Raw genomic sequence first — 19,203 nt, 5'->3', positions numbered from 1 at the left:
GGGATGATTTGGGGGAGTTCAGAAAGGGGGCATGGAGACCAGAGGCAACCCAGGTGAGAGGTGGCAAGGGCCTAAACTCAGGCACTGGTCGTAAGTTCCAGAACAGAGCATTTGGAAAATTGAATCTATAGGATTAGTACATGAATTAACATGGAAAATGAGTTAAAATACAGGAGTCCAGGATAGCTACCACAGTTTCTGTCTTGGGGACCAGTTGAATGTTCATGTTATTCAACAGAAATATAAAATGAGGAACAGTTTTGACAAGGAAATGAGAAGAGAGTCAAGGGGTAATTGTGTATTTGGTTAGTACCATATGGGAAGTCTGTGGGATATTAACCATAAAGGGCATGGTGCTCAAAGGTGTAGAGGCTGGGGGTGGGCCCAGGCTTTTGCTTGACCTATAATAAAAATGATATAGTGGCTCTGGGAAACATAGTGTAGTTCTGAAGTATGACTTCTTTCCTCTTAAAAATAAAGATACAGTTTAGGGAATAATAGTCATGGTTGGAAAACTGTCATCAAAGAAAACTAACTGATAACCCAGAGACTATACAAACAAAATTATTGTATTAATATTTTCTGTAAATACATAAATAAACTATATGTAACTATATAATGTTCAATATAAAGAAATTTTTATAATATTTGGGTTAAAACATACGATTATTTCATACTTGATACATAAGAATTTTTATAGTATTTGGGTGAGTTATGAAGCAAGATACTGAAATAAACATGAGCAAATCCACAACTCTTCTTAGATAAGTTTTTGCAAAAAGATAAACACCAAATATCCATTTTAAGTGAAATATAGTGGGCTGGGGATATAGCTTAGTGGTAGAGTACTTGCCTAGCAAGCATGAGATCCTGAGTTCAATCCCAGAACTTCAAAAAAGAAAAAAAAATCATTAGTGAATGAAGCAAGATTTGGTACAAGCTGGTGGTGTGCTGATGACATTTGCCATGAGTCATTTACAAACCTATTGTTTTGTTCTTATAAATCGTATTTTTGCACACAAAAGAACAAATGGATTAAAAAGCAACCCAGAGATCAATAGAATTACATCAAGAAGAGATATACAACTCTTTTTGCTCTGCTCTATTTCTTCCTTTTGTTTTGGGCAGGGGGTGGGACAATATTGGAAATCGAACCCAAGGACTGTGCATGCTAAGCACATGCTCTATATCCCCAGCTCATTTCCCTTTTATTTATTTATTTTTTGAAACAGGGCCTTACTATGTTGCCCTAAACTTCTGGACTCTATCAATCCTCTTGCCCCAGCCTCCCAAGTAGCTGTGACCACAGGAGAGGGTCACTATACCCAGCTTGCTCCAATTTCTTATTTATTTTCATCTTCAATTGTAAGCAGTGATTTTGGAACAAGGTCTTAGTTTTCCTTGAAATGTCCCCTTTTTATGGAAAATTTTTGAAATCTATTTGGAAATCTGAGACAGAATCTGGCTGAAAGCCATGAGACTTAAATTCATCCTTCCTCTCCTGTTTCTTGTCTGTGTTTTTGCCAGACAAAATGACTAATGGACAAGCTAAGGCATATTGATTACTGGCTCTCCACATCTAGTGACTTTAATACCAATTAGCATTTTGAAATTAAGTGAAATGTAGTTGATTATTTTAACATAATTCCTAATAATCACTTTGCCACTTCATAAATCTAACTCAATATTCAATAACTACAATGGTCTTGGAATTTTATAACTTTTTCCCCACATCCAAACATAGTGGTAGTTTAAAAGCAAGTACTTCCAATGAAATGAGGTTCTCAGCTTAACCTTGACACCTTCTCCTCTATTTGATAGATGAGTCTCAAGTGCAAAAAAGGAAACAGTGGGTGTGCAAAGGGCACATTCCTATGGATGGATAGGGACGGCTATGGCTTACAATTGGCAGCAGAAGTCAGAGGAGGCCAAGTTGCTTACCACATTTGACTCTTTAGACTCCAAGGCAAGATTGCATTTTTAAAAGTGATAATTGGGTTGATGTGTGATTAAAAGCAAACTCATGTCCTTTAAAGAAACAATGATATTATAAATATCATCAACTTTTAAAAGATAAGGGATACTTCTGGCTAAAGGGGACAGAATACACTTAACTCCACTTTCTTCTCTTGAGATATCTCAATTCCAGTGAAGAATAAAAGGAAAACAAAAACACCTCCTTTAGCATAAAATGGAATTTGTCACAATCATTAACCACAAACAAAACACACTTGCCAAATATTGTGATATTTGGACTGACACTGTCCTTCTCAGACCTTAAACAAAGATTTCTTCCAAATCAAGAATCATAATCCTGAAAGGCATAGGCCAAATAATTTTTTTTTAAGTTTTAAAAAATATTTTCAGTTGTAGATGGACATAATAACTTTATTTTGTTTATTTTTTTTATGTGGTGCTGAGGATCAAACCCAGTGCCTCACGCCTGTGTGACAAGCACTCTACCACTGAGCCACAAACCCAGCCTACAAAATAATTTTAATTTAGCAATACTATTTGGGGGCTTAGGTGGGTCAAGAGATAGGAAATGTCCTTTTAGAGATAAGGTCAACAATGCAGAATAGCTGGGGAGCTTTAGCTGAAAATCCAGTGGTGTTCTTTATTGTTTCATTAATCTAGGACTCCCTCCTTGCCAGCTCGTAGCTGAGAGAAACTGGAGAGGAAAGAGTGTCACCACAGAAAAGCTATGACTTACATTTGATATGAGATTCTCCAGTCTGTCTTATCAAGGGACAATTGAGAGAAGTGCCCCCACCCTCAGATCTAAAGAAATACCAGATTTGATACTGCAAGACTCAACAGAGCATGGTCTCTGCCCTCCACCAAACCTACCCACCAATTTTCTGCAAGCAGCCAGAAATATTCACAGATGTCATAGTGATAGGCAGAATCTACCCATGAATAAAAATCACTTCCACTACTATCATATCAGTCTGGGATGGATAGATACACAGACAGACAAAAACACAGGTCAAAGAATGAATGTACTTCATGAAAGGAATTGGCCAGAAAAGTAAAGAGGTCATACAAAAATTCTCCTGGTTTCAAAGAAATTAAGAGCAAAAGAGATAAAAGATTGTATGAACAATTGTGAGTAATTTGGCTCCTTCCAAAACCCCCACCAAATCTACAGTAAAAAGATTTTCTCTTTAAAACATAAACCCCACAAGGACAAGGGATATCAGCACAGAAGCCCTGGAAATGAGAAAGCAGGAGGACTTGTGGAAACTGCCTTAGCAGATTTCATAAAACTAACTTTAAAGCTGTAGGATAAGCTGAGAACCTTCATTTCACACCACAAAAATCTCAAAAGGTTTGAGGCAATTACCTCTAGGGAGAGGAACTGAGAGAAGCAGGGAAAGGTCAGGAACCATGGTAAAGTAGTCTCCCCTCATCTTGAAGACTGCCAGTAGATGCCTAGAATTGCAGATAGTACCAAACCCTACAAATACTCTTTTCCTATATATACACACCTATGATAAAGTTTAATTTGTAAATTAGGTATAATAAGCAATTAACACTAATAACTAATAATAAATATAAATTATAACATATATACTGTAATAAAAGTCATGTAACTGTGTTCTCTTTCTCTCTCAATACCTAATTGTACTGTACTCACCCTTTCCCATTTAATACTTTCAACCACGATTGACTACAGGTAACTAAAGTGTAAAACTGGATAAGGGACAACTCCTATAGTTTTTTTTTTGCCTTTTATTATTGACTTTTAAACTATAAGCATGTTTTACTTTGATAAGATAAAAGTTAATTTTTAAAATGAGGTATAAGGGCCAGGGTTGTGGCTCCGTGGTAGAGTACTTGCCTAGTTTGTGTGACGCACTGGGTTTGATCCCTGGCACCACATAAAAAACAAATAAAATAAAGGTATTGTGTCTATTTACAACTAAAAAATGTATTAAAAAGGAGATATAATAGGATTCCCCCTCCAAAAAAAGAGGGTATCATGTAACAAAAGGAAATAGATAAATTGGAATCTCTCAGGGATAAGATAAAAGGAAAAAAATGAAAATATTAGAGATTAAATCTACTTTAGAAACTCCTAAGCAGGATAAATACATCTAAAAATAATAAAGAGTCATTCAAAAAATAAAAAGCATGAGCAAACCACATCAAGAAAATGCTTTTGACATAAAAATGGATATGGATAAGTATGTTTATGACTGACATACCATAGAAAATTTCATGGATGTAAGAGAAGACAATTTAATGGAAACATAGATCAAAAGGTAAAACTATGTCCTTGGAAAAACCTGATGTAAAAACAATTAACCAAAGATAACCTGGTTGAAGTTATTGAACATCAAGGATAAAGAATCACTGGGGATCTAGGTAGACAAAGCAAATCACACAAAAGAAGGGAAAAGTGTAATCACCTCAGACTTCTATATCTCAATCAGCACCAGAAAAGAATGGAACAACATCTACCATGTTTACCTTTCAAGTGTAGAAGAACTGATTTTCCTAAGGATTTTAACATTACTGAGACTTTCTTTTGAAATCCCGATGAAAAAATCTGGCCAACTGAGGAATTAAAAAAAAAAAAAAGGAATTTCAGAAAAAGAATCATAATTTAGAAGAACTGCTAATAAACATAGATCTAAATATAGAATAAAGATTCAATAACTGTAGGAATTCTGGTTATAGAAGATAATAAAAGTATCATAAAATTTAGCATTTAAAAATAGCAAACTATTCACAGAATTGTTGAAGAACAAGTATATAAATTTATTTCCTTCATTTTTCTCATATGGTCAACAGATAATATCTAATGTTGAGTTGGTATTATAAAAAAATAACAATTCCAATCTACAATAACTTTTTATAGCTTCTTTATTTCAGAAACAAATATCTCTCATAGTCAAGAAATATATATCCAGCGTTCCATATTGTACTGAACAGATAAAGAATTTTTCTTGTCATTATTCCCTAAATAATACAGTATGATGGCTACTTGCTTAGCATTTACATTGCATTTATTATTATAGCTAATATAAAAGTTATTTAAGGTATTTGGCAGGATGCCATTAATATAAGAGACTTGAAAATCTGTGGATTGGGTATCTTCAGGGTTCTGGGGGCTGTCCTAGAACCATTCCCCTATAGAAACCAAAGGATGACTGCATACACACACACACACACATACACACACACACACACACACACACACACACACATCCCTATTATTAAGAGAATGATGGGGTGGGGGGGCTGGGGTTGTGGCTCAGAGGTAGAGCACTCGCCTACCATGCATGAGACTCTGGGTTCAATCCAGAGTTCAATATAAGATACAGATATTGTGTCCACCTATAACTAAAAAATAAATATTAAAAAAGACCAAATATTAAACATTAGCAATGTTATTTCTGAGAAATGGGATTTGAAATTATATTAACTCTTTATTTTTTTCTTTTTCTTTCTTTTTTTTGGTATTATATGAATTTTTTTACAATGGGCATGTTACTATTTTAACAGAAACAATAAAACCATTCTAAAGAAAGAGGAGGTAGAGACTTCCTTTTGGAAGATAGAATGCAGTTTGAAAAGCTGCTTAACAATCCTTCACTTCAACATGCATGGGTGGGCTTGTGGAGGAAGCCAGGGGGGTGAGAATGAATAGGTGGCAGCTTCCAAGATGACTAATAAATAATAGCTGCTAATCTTGTGTGGGTGTTCCCTCTGCACTAGGTACTGGCCACATGCTTTATATTCATCACCACCTTCCTTGAATAACTTTACTAAGTAGTGCTTCTCAGGACCTCCACTTAAGTTTTGAAGGTTGAACACACAATGCTCTTGAGACATATGTCCACTGTTGCCCAGGTGTTTGACACCCTCTGGAGTTGCATGGTAGACGAATTGTACAACTGTGTGTAGTGATCTTAGCATCACTATTCCCCCTCCTTTTTTTTTTTCAGATGAGGAAAACTGAAACTCATAGAAGAAACTTGTCCCAGATCACAAACTTAGGAAGTAGCAAAGCCAGGACTCAAAGTCTGGCTTATCTGACATCAAAGACAAATCTGACAATGGAGATCAGTGGCCTCCAATACACAGACCAGCTGTCCCTAGGGGTGGAGAATGAGGGAGGGATAGAAGGAGATAGCAGGAAGCAGTGGTAGCAGCAAACACTCCTATGTATTTGGGGGGGGGGATTTTAATATGGACTCACATAAAGATATTCCAACTAATCAATAATAGAGGTATAATTCTGACAATGACATTTTCCATAGACAAACGGAAAATGGTTTGGGGGCATGACTTGCATGCATACCATCTTGCTTCTATTCTTGACAAGGCTGACTCCTAATATTTTCTCTGGTAGCCTCTGCTCCCACCACCAGTCATCTGGTATCCATCCCTTCAAGGGCATGTTCAGGCAAAATTACCTTCTTAAACCACCTTTAGTTCAATTCTTTGGCACCAAAAATCTTAAGAAAAAAATTTCATTTCTGGTTCCCAAAAATTATCAATGGTCATAATGCAAACTTAGTATGGCAACATAAAGATGTAGTTCCTAATACTATCTGAAGACAGTTAATTATTTTTATATAAAGTTATTTTATAAAATGACAATGTTAAAGTGCTCTCTGATAACTCTAACATGTAACACAGTCCTTCAGTGCTCTCCATTTTATCTGTCATGAATTCAGGGAACATTTAATGAAACTGATCACTAATGCAGTATGTAAACTGCTCTCTCCTAAGTGAGGTCTTCGGTGATGGTAGGGGGCTAGGGCTCTGTGTTTTCTTCCCTGACATGCTGGGAAGATGGTCAGTCTTCAACTCAGCTCCATCTCACCAGAGGTCCCTCCCTAAAATATCAAATGCTACCTATGGACCAAAATTTCATCTATATGTTAATATGAATTATTTTTGTCCCTATAAAAGACAAAGGGTAGCTGAGACCATTCAAGGAAGAGGAGGTTTGGGGCTAAGAAGGTGATTTTTAATTTTTTAAATTTCTTTTTCTTTTTCTTTCTTTTTTTGTTTTAATGGATTAGAAGATTTTTGTTTGGGTGGGACACCTTTTCTACCCAAAGGAGAAGAACTAGGCAATCTGGGTGCCAAGTAGATTAAAAACTTGGATTAAAGGGAGCAAAGTGGATTGAAAACATGATAAAGAAGAGGACATTTTATCAATTTTTCCTAACCACAGACAGCATGGTGTATCCCTACAAAATTAAAATCTGTTAGAAGTCCTTTGAATGAGTTAATATAATGCTAAAAATGCAAACATTTTCCCAATTTATTCCAATGTTCCCTTATACCAATTTGGTGCTCTGAGTTTGGGCCAGAGTTTTAAAAACTGGTTTCTCTCCCATCAGGAAGAAAAAACAATGAAGAAGGAGGTTCCTATACATACTGCTACATCTACCAACATGTTATTCAAAGAACTTTAGAACGTTTGTCAGCAAATGAATGCACAGATCTTATAGTATTTAAAATGTTATAAGGCTGTTGAACTCACATAGATTTCCATGTTGGCACTAGATGTGACTCAAGCATCATGAAGCTTTCTGGAGATATACACTTCATCAGGAATGAGTATCGGCAAATGGAGAAATCAATTCAAGACCTCTTGTCTGCCCTAGAAACTGTTTCCAAGAACTTGGATATGAAGGTAATTGGAAAGAGATGGGACTCATGCTATGTGTTACTGCCTGAAGTAAGCTCATTCATTATGTCGTATCAAAATGGCCAGACAGGTGGTAATTTTTTAAAAAGAACTCTTTTCTTCCAAAATGCGTAATCTGACAGCTCATGCATACATACAGTCAGTCCAGTCAACAAATATTTAATGAGTGCCACCTATATTCTAGTACTGCTGCTCGTTGTGAGCATAGACTGCCTGATTCCACTGTTAACATTGTTTGCTTATTTTCTGGCTTCCCCTCAAAGACTGGAGCCAGGGATTATAAACAGGCATTTCCCAAGGAAGCTACTATTATTAAAGATCCAACATTAATGTGAGTTGATCATGTTATATCCCTGTTTAAAACCCTTCAATAGTTTATGTCTCTTATAAAAAATACAAAAGTCCTTTGGCCTGAATTTTAAAGGCCATCTCTTCACAAGCCCCTGCTTATTAGTATCTGTACTTATTATCTGTGCTTTCTGACTCACCCTTAATACCCAGGGGCACCAACTACCTATAAGTAGTTACATGCTGCTTATATATTTGTCTGTGCCCATTATCATTTCCTACTTAAACTGTAATAGCAGTGTTAATTCACTCTTTGACATGTGTGTTAGTCCAAAGCCTTTGAGAAGTCAATGCCATAAAGGAATTAGATGAACAAGATGATTAGATGAACAAGAGATTAACTGAGGGGAAAACCTATGAGGAAAAGAGCGTATGAGACTGTTAGAAACCTAGTCTACAAGCAGGTCTGGGTCCTGTTACGGGGGAAAAAAACCAGGAAGAAGGTCTTTAGGTGCAATGCCAAGAGGAGCGGTTCATCGAGTTCCTGGGAGCAGCCTGTGCAAAAGAATGGTCTGGACACATGCTGATCTTTTTTGGGTACAGCAGTCTAGGCCCTTGAACAAATTATGTTCCTTGCAGTAGATGTCATGTTAAACATGAAATAAACACTAGAATTATAAGAATATTTTTTATTCAAGGGGCTGGATTTTTATTTCTTTTTCATATACTTTTCTTATTAATTTCTGGTTTTAGAGTAGCATAGTTAGGCTAATGACCTATGTTTTTCCTTCCTTTTGGAATAATTTGAAATTTTCTTTATAGTCACACACATGCTTAGTTGCTGCAAATGCTCATAGGCACTGGGAAAGTGTTGGCTATTTGAAAGCTACATGGTTTGATAAATAAATCTATTAAATAAAATTTATATTTTTCCTATCTTCCTACATCCTTATTAGTATTTTACTTATTTTCCCAGTAAAGAAACAAAAAAGGCATTAAAAATCACATTATATAACATGTTAATTTATCCTAAAAAGTTGTTGCTTTCCAATTCAGTATATAGAGTAAAAAATGTCCAAAATTCTTTATTTTTTCACTGAGGATTTTGCCCTTTGGCTATAAAAATTGGCATCTCTGTCCCACTTTCTAACATATTTTGTCTTGAATAATATTTTATCTAACATTATGACTGCTCTGCCTGTTTTCCCTTTTCTTTCCCAGATATATATTAGCCTGTTACTTTATTTTCAACATTTCTGCTTTCATCCTGTTAAAAGTAAACAATCATTCAGGTGCTCTTGTTTGCCCACGAAATATGTATCTCTTCAAACTCTTTCATTATCCACCTCTTTTTTTTTTTTTTTTTTGCTAAGAGAACACTGATTACATCAAATGCCCACCTTCTTCAGGAGCTGAAGTTTGCTTATACGACGTCAATGCTGTTTCATTCTCCTTGACAGCGATTAGTTCAGACACAATCACTGTGCTGCAATTCTGCATCTATTTTTTAATCCAGTTCTTGTACCTAAAGGATTTCTCTAATGCTTCTAGCAATATGAAAGGCATTCTATTCATAAATTTCAGAACAGAACCTCCCTCCCCCCCCCCCGCCCCGCTATCTTTATATGCCTTAAGTCATTTCACTTGTGATTCTTTTATGGTCATGTCAGAATACTAGCTGGAGATCAGAGGGCCTGAATGTTGGTCAGTCATGTGTGTTTTCCTCAGAGCCCAACTGTGTATTTAAACATTATTCACTAAATATTTGTTGACTATTTACAACCAGTCACCTAATACGCCCTGAGGATAAAGTGGTGAAAGGATATAATTGCTTACATTGTAACCAGAAAGACAGAAAAAAAAGGTGTCAAATTAATAAATAAACTAATGTCAAGAGTGTGTTTTTAATATCATTATTTAGCCTATTATATAAAAGAATATTATGCACAGCAAATGGAGCACTTCCCATTATTCTTTTCTTGAAAATAGTGTGACTATAACTGTGAATCATACTCATTTGAAAAAAGTAATTTTCAAATGCAAACATGCTTTCAGTTCAAGTCTATTTGCTGGCTCCTTTAGGAATAAAATATAATTCATGTAAGTGCTGGTGACTTTTCTCATACACAAAAAAGCTCCCTCTTATACTTTCATTAGGTAATGCAGCTCTTAGGAAAGATAGAGTCTTCCACTTCTGAGCAAACCTCAAATTTAAAGATGATCCAGGGAGATTATCGCCATGAAATGAACCTTTTGGAATTCAAGTAAGTGAATGGAAGATTTTTAATTCTGTTAAGTGCATTCCAAAGAGTTTTGTCTACTAAAAGCATTGGCATTAAATAAAAACCTATCCCAGGAATTTGAACCTGATTAAGAAATGAAGTAGCAAACCAAAGCAGACAATATTCCACCCTAAAGCAACTTATACAATAAGCATAAAAGAAGAAATATGATTATCAGTTTTGTCATACTTCTTTGTATAATATCTCAACATTCACTCTGACCCTTCCTATAGAGTAATTTTAACTTATGACCAATTTTATATTAAATGCCTCAATGTAAAGCACTGATGAATATAAATTGATTACCCAAGATTATCAGATACTTTTCAAAGCAATTTTGATTTGCATGCTTTTCATTTAAGTTTTCTTCTAATATCCTCTACTTACTCCGTTACATTGCCTGTTTTTAAAACTAGTTTTTATCCTGTCTTAAACTGAATTTTCCCCCTCTCAGCAGAGAAAGTAGTAAAGTCTCTGCAGATGTTCAAATTACTCCCCTCCCCACTTGGGGCTGCCATTGTAGCTCAATGGTAGAGTGCTTGCCTAGCATGTGTGAGGCACTGGGTTTGACCCCCAGCGAGAGAGAGAGAGAGAGAGAGAGAGAGAGAGAGAGAGAGAGAGAGAGAGGGGGGGGAGCACGAGCGCAAGAGAGAGGGGGGTGGAATTTGAAAAACTTACTGGCCCTTCATTCTCAAATCTCCCTTACCACCATTGTCCAGGGGTTCTGGTGCAGGCAAAATAAAATTCTAGTCACTTGGATGATCCTACCTAAATGTCCTGATATGCTTGTTCTTTTTCCTTTGCTTCCCATACCTTGTGGGTTTAATGCTTTGGTCAAATCCAGTATTCTGATTATACTCTGCTTTCTCCATTTCTCCCTATCTCCACTCACTGTATTTTATTAAATCTAAGTGCCCTTCAATGATAAGACACACCATTGTTAAGACATGAAGCTAACAATTAAGCCATAGCACACCATCATTTTTAATATATTTGATTTTGGACATGTTATAAAATATGTGTGTCCTAAAATATGATGAAAAACACTAGCTATCACTAAATGCATATAGGTAGATATCTTGAATAAACATACAATACCTACTTTCTTCACACTCTGAAAGCACTTTGTCTTGAATTCTAGCACAGTGAGAATTCCCAGTAAATACCTCTGTGATGCTTGACAAGATGCCTTTGGTTTGAAATTAAGACAAAGAAAAGTATCCAAAGGAAAAGTAGAAAAGTAAACTATTTATATATGTACAGTTCAAGAACTAATTTCCTAGGAAAGAGATGGAAGAGCTGGGACTTATAATCCAGAGTGGGAGACTGGAGACTGGACTTAAAAGAATAAAGAGTATTAACAAAAAAATAAAATAAAATCAAAGAGGGAAAAGGGAAATGTTGGAGATGTAGGGTTGACTGCCTCATTAATGATGAAGCTCATCATCTTCTCCATCTTCATTAATGTGGGAAACAGGCTTATAGATGAGTCACTCATCTAAATAGTTAAATGTGAATCTGGACATTTTTACAACAGTGTGAATTTGAATCATTTATTCATTTTACATAATTAAGTCTTAAAATTTTGGCAGTATTTCAGTAGGTGATCATGAATCTATAATTCATATTTTTTTCTAGACAAATAGTTATGAACTCTAGTAATTCACTTAGTTATAAGACTGAATTTAAATTTTCTCCATTTAAAAAAAATGGACTTACTCTGTAACAAAATAAATCTAAAATGAAAAGAAAAGGTCAACTTTTCGGCTCCATAATATTAACCATTGCTAACAACAGGGATATATCTTTCCATACTTTCCTCTTAGTTAATATGAACAAATAACAGGAAAAAAAGATATATATATATATATATATATATATATATATATATATATAGAGAGAGAGAGAGAGAGAGAGAGAGAATACAATTTTTTGTTTGTTTTGTTTTGCAGTATTAATTTATTTATTAATTTATATTTCTATCAGAAATGTATGAAAATGCATTTATACACCTATACATTCTTACCAATACTAGATATGCTCTCTTTTTAGTATTTGTCAATTAAAAGATGAAAAATAGCATGTATTTCAATTTGCATTCCCTTCACTATTTTGCTTTTCTTTTCTGTGAACTGCCAATTCTTATCTTTTGTCAAATTTTTGTATTGGGATTTTAAATAATCATTATTTATCAATTTGTAGGATTCCTTTATATTAGGGATATTAATCCCTAGACTGAGATATGTGTTACAAATGTATTTTACACAAAAGGAAAGTAAGGTAGGTAGGGCTCTTTAAAACAGAGCATTTCTGTTTTAATCTGGTATATTAGATTTCAGCAAGACTGCCTTTGAACAACAATAGTTGTAGTTCCATAACTTTTTAAAAAATATATAAATAACCACTAATATTAGAATTTTAAGGTACATATGAATTTAAAATTAAAGTAGACTGGGTACAGAATTTGCTTTTCTTTTCTTTTTGAAGGAAGAACTGTCTGAACAAAGATTAATTTCAATAAAAGTATTTCAATAACATTAAGGGTTAAGTTTAAATAAGCAACTTTCTCATTTAGAAACTTTGACAAGTTCTAGTTTAATTGTCAACTAAACTTATATTTTACCTTAAACTTAGAAGCCACAATAATGTCTTGGGGTTTCCTGGGGAATTCCTAGAACTTTGGCATCCATCACTAGGTCTGGACAAAGAAGATGTGCACTGAAATCCTCTAAGGACCCCTATTCTAGAAGTCATAGAGGTCCAGATAACTGTCCTAAAGTCAACAACTTAATGCTTATATAGCAAGAGTCTTGGCCATAATGAAATACAGCCATCTTTTAATAAGGGTTTGGCAGGGGCAGCAACTGCCCATAACTTTCTGGATAGTTCCTACTGCTGATACCGTTTAGTGTTAGACCAATGACGCAAAGAAAAGATCACTGACTCCAATTGAAATCAAATTAAAGCAAGCTTATAATTTCTACCAGCAGGGCTGCCTCTCCCAACAAAAACCATGGAACAAAAGACAGCCCTGCAGCTGTCTTGGAGCACAGCTTTATAGCACAGAAAGTTACACAAAGGGGGATAACAAAATTTTGACAAGCATAGAACAAAGGCTATTTAATATTTTAACTGGCCCTGACATCAGAATTTATGAGGGTCATTAGAGCTTCAGAGAGGATGGTTATCTGGTCAGGGAAAGCCAGGCATGAGTGAGTGCAAGGCATGGGCAGGCATTCCAAGCAAGTTTAGAAATTGCAGTAATTTATAGTAAAGCCGAAATTAGCTTTTCATGCCTTTGTGGCGAGATGGCTCCCAATTTTAAGATGGAATTAGGCTGGATTTATCATTAGTAGATAGGTACTTTTTAAAATTTTTTTATTCTAATTTTTTATATATGATAGCACGATACATTACAATCATATTAAACATATAGAGCATGATTTTTCATATCTCTGGTTGTATACAAAGTATATTCACACCATTTGTGTCTTCATACATGTACTTAGTGTAATGATATCTATCTCCTAACACCATCTTTTTTACACCCTGCCCCCTCCCTTCCCCTCCCTCCACTTTGCCCTATCCGCAGTTCATCTAATCTTCCCATGCTCCCCCTCCCAACCCCACTATAAATCTGCCTTATTATATCAGAGACAGCATTCGGTATTTGTTTTTGGAGATTGGCTAACTTCACTTAGCATTATATTCTCCAACTCCATCCATTTACCTGCAAATGCCATGATTTTATTCTCTTCTGTTGCTGAGTAATATTCATTGTGTTTACATTCCACATTTTCTTTATGCATTCATTTACTGTGGGGCATGTATGTTGATTTAACAGTTTAGCTATTGTGAATTGTGCTGCTATAAACATTGATGTGGCTGTGTCCCTGTAGTATGCTGTTTTTAAGCCCTATGGGTATAGACCAAGGAGTGGGATAGCTGGGTCAAATGGTGATTCCATTCCCAGGTTTCCAAGGATTCTCCATACTGCTTTCCACATTGGTTGTACCATTTTGCAGTCCCACCAGAAATGCCTTTTTCCCCACATCCTTGCCAACACTTATTATTGTTGGTATTCTCAATACCTGACAACTGACTGGAGGGAGATAAAATCTTAAGAGTAGTTTTGATATGCATTCCTCTAATTGCTAGAGAAGTTGAACATTTTTTCATATATTTCTTGATTGATTGTATGTCACCTTCTGAGAGTGTCTGTTCAGGTCCTTGGCCCATTTATTGATTGGGTTATTTGTTTTTTGGTGTTTAGATTTTTGATTTCTTTATATATCCTAGAGATTAGTGCTCTATCTGATGTGCTTATGGTAAAAATTTGCTACCACGATGTAGGTTCTCTATTCACCTCACAGATTATTTATTTTGCTTTTTAGTTTAAACCCATCCTATTTATTAATTCTTTTTTTGAAAAAAAAAGAGATTTTTTAATATTTATTTTTAATTTTCAGTGGACACAACATCTTTATTTTATTTTTATGTGGTGCTGAGGATCGAACCCAGAGCCCTGTGCATGCCAGGCAAGCACGCTACTGCTTGAGCCAAATCCCCAGCCCCATCACATTTATTAGTTCTTGATTTTATTTCTTGTGCTATAGGAGTCTTATTAAGGAAGTAAGGGCCTAATCCGACATGATGGAGATTAGGGCCTACTTCTTTTCCTGTTAGATGCAGGGTCTCTGGTTTAATTCCTAGGTCCTTGATGGACTTTGAGTTGAGTTTTGTGCATGGTGAAAAATAGGGTTTTAATTTTACCTTGTTGCCTGTGGATTTCCAGTTTTCCCAGCACCATTTGTTAACAATTCTATCTTTTCTCCATTGCATGTTTTTGGCACTTTTGTCTAATATAAGAAAATTGTAATTTTGTGGGTTAGTTTCTATGTCCTCTTTTCTGTACCATTGGTCTACCAGTCTGTTTTGGTGCCAATACCATGCTGTTTTTGTTACTATTGCTATATTGTAGTATAGTTTAAGGTCTGGTATAATGATGCCACCTGCTTTACTCTTCTTACTAAGGATTGCTTTAGCTATTCTGGATCTCTTATTTTTCCAGATGAATTTCATGACTGATTTTTCTATTTCTATTGGGATTTTGATTGGAATTGCATTAAATCTGTATAATGCTTTTAATAGTATGGTCATTTTGACAATATTAATTCTGCCTATCCAAAAACAAGGGAGATCTTTCCATCTCCTAAGTTCGTCTTTAATTTCTTTCTTTAGTGTTCTGTAGTTTTCATTGTAGAGGTCTTTCACCTCTTTTGTTAGGTTGATTCCCAAGGTTTTTTTTTTTTTTTGAGGCTATTGTAAATGGGTTAGTTTTCCTTGTTTCCCTTTCAGAGGATTTGTCACTGATATACAGAAATGCATTTGATTTATAGGTGTTGATTTTGTATCCTGCTAGTTTGCTGAATTCATTTACTAGTTCTAGAAGTTTTCTGGTGGAATATTTTGGGTCTTCTAGGTATAGAATCATATCATCAGCAAATAATGCTAATTTGAGTTTTTCTTTTCCTATGTGTATCTCTTTAATTTCTTTCATTTGTATAATTGTTCTGGCCAGTGTTTCAAGAACTATATTAAATAGAAGTGATGAAAGAGGGTCTCCCTGTCTTGTTCCAGTTTTTAGAGGAAATGCTTTTAATTTTTCTCCATTTAAAATGATGTTGGCCTGGGGCTTAGCATAGATAGCTTTTACAATGTTGAGATATGTTCCTGTTATCCCTGATTTTTCTAGTGTTTTGAACATGATTGGTGCTGTGTTGTTGAATGCTTTTTCTGCATCTATTGAGATGATCATATAATTCTTATCTTTAAGTCTATTGATGTGATGAATTACATTTATTGATTTCCATATGTTGAGCCAACCTTGCATTCCTGGGATAAACCCCACTTGATTGTGTTGCATGATCTTTTTGATATGTTTTTGTATTCAATTTGACAGAATTTTATTGAGAATTTTTGCATCTATATTCATTAGAGATATTGGTCTGAAGTTTTCTTTCTTTGATGTGTCTGTGCCTGGTTTTGGAATCAGGATGATATTGGACTCATAGAATGAATTTGGAAGTGCTCCCTTTTTTCTATTTCCTAAAATAAATTGAAGAGTATTCATATTAGTTCTACTTCAAAGGTCTTGTAGAACTTGGCTGTCTATCCATGTGGTCCTGGACTTTACTTGGTAGGCTTCTGATGGCATCTTCTATTTCATTGCTTAAAATTGATTTGTTTAAATTGTGTATATCATCCTGATTTGATTTGGGAAAATCATATTTCTAGAGTCAAATTATATGACTCTAGAAATTTGTTAATGCCTTCAATACTTTCTATTTTATTAGAGTACAAGTTTTCAAAATGATTTCTAATTATTTTCTGTATTTCTGTAGTGTCTGTTGTGATATTTCCTTTTTCATCACGTATATTAGTAATTTCAGTTTTCTCTCTCCATCTCTTTGTTAGCATGGCTAAGGGTCTGTCAATTTTATTTATTCTTTCAAAGAACCAACTTTTTGTTTTGTCTATTTTTAAAAAATTGTTTCTTTTGTTTCTATTTCATTAATTTCAGCTCTGATTTTAATTATTTCCTGCCTTCTACTGCTTTTGGTGTTGATTTGTTCTTCTTTTTCTAGGGCCTTGAGATGTAAGGTTAAGTCATTTATTTGTTGACTATTTCTTCTTTTAAGGAATGAACTCCATGCAATGAACTTTCCTCTTAGTACTGCCTTCATAGTATCCCAGAGATTTCAATACTTTGTATCTGTGTTCTTATTCACCTCTAAGAATTTTTTAATATCCTCCTTGATATATTTTGCAACCCATTGTTCTTTTAATACCTTATTATTTAGTCTCCAGGTGTTGGAGTAGCTTTTATTTTTTATTTTATCATTGATTTCTAATTTCATTTCATTATGATCTAATAGAATAAAGGGTAGTATCTCTACTTTTTTATATATTTTTATATTTTTTTATTGGTTGTTCAAAACATTACAAAGCTCATGATATATCATCTTTCATACATTTGACTCAACTGGGTTATGAACTCCCATTGTTACCCCAAATACAAATTGCAGAATCACATCGGTTACACACTCACATTTTTAAATAATGGTATATTAGTGACTGTTGTATTCTGCTACCTTTCCTATCCCCTACTATCCCCCCTCCCCTTCCCACCCATCATCCCTCTCTACCTCATCTGCTGTTGTTCAATTCTCTCCCTTGTTTCCCCCCACTTTCCCCTCACATACTCTTCTATGTAATTTTGTGTAACATTGAGGGTCTCCTAACATTTCCATATGATTTCCCTTCTCTCTCCCTTTCTCTCCCCACACTCATCTTTGTTTAATGTTAATCTTTTCCTCATGCTCTTCCTCCCTGTTCTGTTCTTAGTTGCTCTCTTTATATCAAAGAAGACATTTGGCATTTGTTTTTTAAGGATTGGCTAGCTTCGCTTAGCATAATCTGCTCTAATGCCATCCATTTCCCTGAAAATTCTGATTTTTGTCATTTTTTATTGCTGCATAGTACTCCATTGTGTATAGATGCCACATTTTTTTATCCATTCATCTATTGAAGGGCATCTAGGTTGGTTCCACAGTCTAGCTATTGTGAATTGTGCCGCTATGATCATTGATGTGGCAGTATCCCTATAGTACGCTCTTTTAAGATCCTCAGGGAATAGTCCGAGGAGGGCGATAGCTGGGTCAAATGGTGGATCCATTCCCAGCTTTCCCAGATATCTCCATACTGCTTTCCAAATTGGCCTTACCAATTTGCAGTCCCACCAGCAGTGTACAAGTGTACCCTTTTCCCCACATCCTCGCCAACACTTATTGTTGTTTGACTTCATAATGGCTGCCAATCTTACTGGAGTGAGATGGTATCTTAGGGTGGTTTTGATTTGCATTTCTCTGACTGCTAGAGATGGTGAGCATTTTTTCATGTACTTGTTGATTGACTGTATGTCCTCCTCTGTGAAGTGTCTGTTCAGGTCCTTGGCCCATTTGTTGATTGGGTTATTTGTTATCTTATTGTTTAATTTTTTGAGTTCTTTGTATATTCTGGATATTAGGGCTCTATCTGAAGTGTGAGGGGTAAAAATTTGTTCCCAGGATGTAGGCTCTCTATTCATCTCTCTTATTGTTTCTCTTGCTGAGAAAAAAACTTTTTAGTTTAAGTAAGTCCCATTTATTTATTCTTGTTATTAACTCTTGGGCTATGGTTGTCCTATTAAGGAATTTGGAGCCCGACCCCACAGTATGTAGATCGTAGCCAACTTTTTCTTCTATCAGACGCAGTGTCTCTGATATCTAGCTCCTTGATCCATTTTGAGTTAACTTTTGTGCATGGCGAGAGAAAGGGATTCAGTTTCATTTTGTTGCATATGGATTTCCACTTTTCCTAGCACCATTTGTTGAAGATGCTATCCTTTCTCCATTGCATGCTTTTAGCCCCTTTATCAAATATAAGAAAGTTGTAATTTTGTGGATTGGTTTCTGTGTCCTCTATTCTGTACCATTGGTCCACCTGCCTGTTTTGGTACCAGTACCATGCTGTTTTTGTTACTATTGCTTTGTAGTACAGTTTGAACTCTGGTATCGCTATACCTCCAGATTCACACTTCCTGCTTAGAATTGTTTTTGCTATTCTGGGTCTTTTGTTTTTCCATATGAATTTCATGATTGCTTTATCTATTTCTACAAGAAATGCCGTTGGGATTTTAATTGGCATTGCATTAAACCTGTAGAGAACTTTGGGTAGTATCGCCATTTTGATGATGTTAGTTCTGCCTATCCATGAACAGGATACATTTTTCCATCTTCTAAGATGTTCTTCTATCTCTCTCTTTAGGGTTCTGTAGTTTTCATTGTATAAATCTTTCACCTCTTTTGTTAGGTTGATTCCCAAGTATTTTATTTTCTTTGAGGATATTGTGAA

General features: G+C 35.1%; 1 protein-coding gene across 1 annotated transcript in view; it reads left to right on the top strand.

Annotated features, from left to right (window-relative positions):
* FAM81B (family with sequence similarity 81 member B) overlaps positions 1-19,203 on the top strand; it is a gene marked incomplete at both ends in the record, with an annotated part of 72,038 nt that overhangs the window by 39,862 nt on the left and 12,973 nt on the right. Inside the window, 2 exons of the mRNA XM_081306174.1 lie at positions 7,534-7,663; positions 10,124-10,230. Coding sequence (XP_081162300.1) covers positions 7,534-7,663; positions 10,124-10,230 — 237 coding nt within the window. The remainder of the gene's footprint in view (positions 1-7,533; positions 7,664-10,123; positions 10,231-19,203) is intronic.

The sequence above is a fragment of the Spermophilus citellus genome, assembly GCF_964194105.1.
Source record: "Spermophilus citellus genome assembly, chromosome: 1".
NCBI lineage: Eukaryota > Metazoa > Chordata > Mammalia > Rodentia > Sciuridae > Spermophilus > Spermophilus citellus.
Note: the sequence above shows the minus strand (reverse complement) of the source record. Positions and strands in the feature narration are given on the sequence as shown.